Below are 4831 nucleotides of genomic sequence, written 5' to 3'. Positions count from 1 at the left end.
CGGGATCCCCCCCAGTGCCGCCGTTGTCGCCGCCGCAAGTCCCGCAGGCCGGGCCAAGGGGAGGAGGGGCGGGTTTCGGGCAACTGCCAGCCACTCAGTAGGGACGCACAGCACGTAACCTTATAGACGTCACTAGTTTCCGCCTCTAGGAAAAAACAGTTGGCGCGAAAGTGAACCGTCTGCGGCGGCCCCGCCCCCAACAGCCTGGCCCTGCCCCCTCCACTCAAGCTCCGCCCCCTTCTCTCTGTGCCCTGAGCTCCGCTACGAGACCCTCGCGCTCTACTCTCCTTCCGGAGCTCCTGACCCAGCGCCCCGCCTGCCCGGAGCAGATGTACCTGCCGGGAGGGAGGGGTAATGCCTCGCGTCCTGGGGCAATGGACAGACGAAGAAGTTCATTTTTAAGTCTCTATTTTCACGCCGCAGCTAAAAATACAGCCGCACAATCCTCGTGCTCCGCCCGTGGGCAATGCTCGTGGCGGCCTAGGGGGAGAGAAACAGCGCCGCGAATTGCCTTTGCCTGTGTTAGTAGCACTGTTTGCAGCGCTCAAATGACATTATTCGTTTTTCACCACCGTCCCCTCCAGCGGCGTGTTGGGTACAGTGAGCTGGACAAGGTCTCCGTCATGAAGCACCACTCTGAAACCATTTGCAGCTTGAGGCCCTTATTCAGTGAAAGTAAATCGACTCGGTGTGGGCATAAATGGATCCTATCGTAGGATCAGAGTGTAAAATAGGAGGCCCCGATCCTGCTGTCAGTGAATCAATGTCTAAACTCCTTGAAAACATTGTAAGGCTGCCTCCTTCTCATCCAGATTCCCCCACCAGTCTCTGTTGTGCCCTGGTGTTTACAGATCACTGCCAACACGCAAAGAGACAGCTACAGTTCATGCGCAGCTAGTCAGTATCAAAACATGATCGTGTTCTAGTTACCTCGTCGCCCTTCTCCCCGAGCCCGACCTGTTCGTCTCTACACCTGCTGTCTCCTCGCTGCCCATGTAGCTGCAGTGTCATACTTAGTGCCTTGGCACCTGCCAGGACCGAGCTCTGAACGCTGAACCCGGGCAGAACAGAGCAGTAGCTTCCGTGATCACAGAGAAGGGACAGGGTAAGACTCGCCCCAGCTCCCGTTGCTATAAATAGAACTGCTGCTCCCGTTGAGCCCCTTGGAAAACTACAGATCCTAGCATGCAGCGCTCGATCTTCTGAGTGGCCGCTCGGCTCACGAGGGAGTGTTGCATGCTGGGACACGTAATTTTCCACCGGCCCCGCGGCTGGGGACCCGAGGCTACTTCCTTTCTCTCAACGGCGCTGGTTGGTGACGTTTTGCCAGAAACGGAAGCCTGTCTAGCGCGAGCTGCGCGTTTCTTCTTGTCCCCCACGTGTCGCGGTGTATCGGAGCTTCCAAAGGGACGCGCGCCCCTCCCCGCTCCACGAGAGACCCCGGAGCTCGCAGCGGGGGATGGAGGCCTTGCGGCTCCGCCTAGCCGGCCCGCTGCAGCTGGTGGCGCAGCGGAACGAGAAGAGCAGCAGCGAGCTGGGCAGGTTCCTGGCCAAGCAGGTGAGCGAGTGGCCGCGCAGCGCCAGTGCAGCTCCTGGGGGCACGGGGCAGCTCCCTGGGCAGCCCTCCTAGCCCGCGTCTCCCCCCGCTCCCGCCTGCTGCGTCATCCAGCTATCGCTGTGGGGCTGGGGAGGAGAAGAAGGGAGCCCCCCCTTCTGAAACACCCCCACCCCTCGTCTGCTTCGCCAGAACTGACCTCCCCAAAGACACGACCTCCCCTCCCCCCGCCTGCCGTCCATCTCCCTCCCTCCCTTCCCAGCGTCTGCCACGGAGAGCAACGGACAACTGCACCCTGTGCAGAGAACACCACGCACCCCCATCGCCCCTCCATCTTTGTTTCCTGCTGGCTCTCACCCTGCAATGCTTGTCCAGCCCTATCTGCTCACCCAGGTGTATCCGTAATGGGGAAAGGACAAAACATCTTTTCTACTGCTCTGATAGATCTTTTTTTCTTCTGGCCTCTATAGTTGGATCCATGGGAGCTCCCCTTCCGACACGTCTGTACTATATCCCCATCGACAATAAACTGTTCCTTCTTGGTTTTAACCTCCACTGTCTTCCAGGCCTATGGAGATGAATCTACCCTACAGTGAGAGCTAGAGGGAGCTAGGTATTGAAATACCTTTGAGGATCTGGGCCTCAGTTTCTCCGCTTCAGTCCCCTACACTTCAGGATGTATTTTTCTCTCACTCTCTTCTCTGTAAATATTAGAGGGAGTATGGTCTAGTAAGTAAAGGACAGGAAGTTCTATTCTTAGCTTTACCACTTGCTGTGTGATCTGGAGAGGATCTTTGACTTCTGTGTGCTTTAGTTTCTTTAGTTAAAAAGTAGGGTTACTTATCTACATTGTGGGATGTTGAGGTCTAATTCATTTATGTCTGTGAAACATTTGGAGGTCTTCAGTTGGAAGGTGTTGGAAGAGGATATAAAAGTGGGAAAACTATGTATTCTAGTATCTTTTGTGACCGAAGTTTCAAAGCACTTAAACAGCATATATATATACACACACACACACACACACACACACACACACACACACACACACACACACACACACACACACACACACACACACACACACACACACACACACACACACACACACACACACACCTCTCAAACTACACTTTTCCATTTGAGTGCCTAGTAGGAAATGTTCCTGATGTCTGAGGGTGAGGGAGGCTAAACCATCAAACTTTTTCAGGGTGTACACTTTTATTTCAAAATGATTTTTCTCTGCTACAGTTAGGAAAAACCTTCCTACTGTGAATCTATGATTTGCAGTCTTATTTATTTTTAGACAGTGCTAGTCATTGGTGGTTACAGTTTTCTCAAGCACTAGTAGGAGGACAGTGAAATTGACGCGCAAGTATTTAGCCAACACTATAAGTGAACATGTATGTGGGAGATCAGATGGATGCAAGAACTGCAAACATGATTGCACATGAAACTGAGTAATTGTCCGTGACTATTGCAGACTGTTGTCTTCTTGCTTTGTGCTGTTTACTTTTTTTGCATAAGGTGTTGATGCATATTGCTTCAAAATAGTTAATGGTAACATGACAAACATGCCACCACCTTGCTCTGTCATGGGTTGCTGCTTCCCAGTTACTGGGCTCGACCTCACATGTTTTCAGGTTTGACTTCAATGTATCTTTATATCAGTTGTACCAGCCACCATGAGAATGACTGCCTTGTTTTAACTGACCATAAATTATGGCCTTGGGTGTTCTTGAGTCAGCCATACAAATAAGGTGCCCAGACCAATGCAGCTGAGCCATTATGACCATGCTTTGAGTGCAGGACATCTGTCAACAATTGAGGATTTTGGTATTAGGAATCTTGATCCACTATTTGACCCTTCAAACAGACCGAAGGCAAATGGGACTGATTGAGTTTCCTGGAATGGGGCAATGTGTTGTTCATGTCTCACAACCATACAGAAGTGTCGTTAGCACAACTGCCCGATAGATATTTTGATTATCACTTATTTCGGTGCCCTTATCATTCTGTAGGTGGTGTGGCAACTTCCCAAATGCAGAGCTCTCCTTAGTTCTCTAGGTAACAAGAGGAGTGTTGAGAGGAGTGTTATTGATCTTAATAAATGGGTAGACATGCACATCTCCCTGCACAGGTTCATACAGTATTTCAGTTTTTTTTAGACTTATTGTGAAACCAAAGCAATTAACTGCATGAACGAAGTGATCAGTTATAAATTGAATGTCATTAATCTAGTGAACAACTAGTGCACAGTCATCAACAAATAAAAGTAAAAAGTAAATAATAAGTAAAGCTGCCACTTTTGTGTGAGCACAGAAGTGTTGCAGATTAAACAATTTCCCATTGGTGCAGAACTGAATAAATACTTCTGTCAGTATTATGAAATGCATGCTTAAGCATAGCCAAAAAAAGGATGGAAAAGATTATGGGAGTGAGCACAGAGCCTTGTTTGGGGCCATTAGTGACAGGAGTCCGATATCTTGCCATTTTCCACCACTCTGACCAGTGTCCCATTATGAAAGGACCAAATGACAGAAATAAACTTTGCACGGCATCCAAAGATGAACAAAACTTTCCGGAGTCCCTCACGATTAACAGAATCAAAAGCCTTAAGGGTGATAGGGCAAACGGATAAAGGTGAACAATGTTGACATCCTTGAAATCCTGTGGTACTGACTCTTGTTCCCATATAATATGGAAGAGTCTTGTAAGGTGCCTTGCAATATAGTAGCCAGCCTGCTTGTACAGCTCTGCTGGAATGGCATCTATTCAGGTGATTTCCCTTGTGACATCTGCTTGACTATAGTCTTGTATGAGGTAGGGGCTGGTGCAGGCCCTTCTTCTAAAGGGTGTTGTAGAAGAGCATTCATTGCTTCCTCAGGGATATCTGAAGGGTAGTTGAGAAGTAAACTCAAATGTCCCGTCCATCAAGCATTTCTTTTTTGTCAATTAAAAGTTGATTGCCATCCAGAGTGCGTACAAGGGTTATCCTGTTTCACCTGGGGCCATACACAGCATGGAGACCAGGAAAAAAGTTTTTGGTGTGCTTGCGGTCTGCTATCGGTTATAATTCCGACACTTTGTTTTCCGCCATTGCTTTATCATATGCCGAAGTTTGATCTGAACTATCTGATTTGCTCAATGATATGCAGCCGTTCTGGCAGCTGAACTTTATCTGCTTTGTAGGCTTGGAGCAAAAGTATGCAGTGAGTTCAAGAGCTGACATAGTTCAGAGTCATTCTCATCAAACCAGTTTCCTCTTAACAAAGTCAA

The 4831-nt window shown here is 49.0% G+C and overlaps 1 protein-coding gene across 1 annotated transcript in view; it reads left to right on the top strand.

Annotated features, from left to right (window-relative positions):
* The first annotated feature begins 1361 nt into the window (after positions 1–1361).
* MDN1 (midasin AAA ATPase 1) overlaps positions 1362–4831 on the top strand; it is a 172173-nt gene continuing 168703 nt past the window's right edge. The window contains exon 1 of the mRNA XM_065400340.1: positions 1362–1558. Within this exon, the coding sequence (XP_065256412.1) occupies positions 1460–1558 (99 nt within the window). The 5' untranslated portion in view covers positions 1362–1459. The remainder of the gene's footprint in view (positions 1559–4831) is intronic.

The sequence above is a fragment of the Emys orbicularis genome, chromosome 3, assembly GCF_028017835.1.
Source record: "Emys orbicularis isolate rEmyOrb1 chromosome 3, rEmyOrb1.hap1, whole genome shotgun sequence".
Taxonomy (NCBI): Eukaryota; Metazoa; Chordata; order Testudines; family Emydidae; genus Emys; species Emys orbicularis.
Note: the sequence above shows the minus strand (reverse complement) of the source record. Positions and strands in the feature narration are given on the sequence as shown.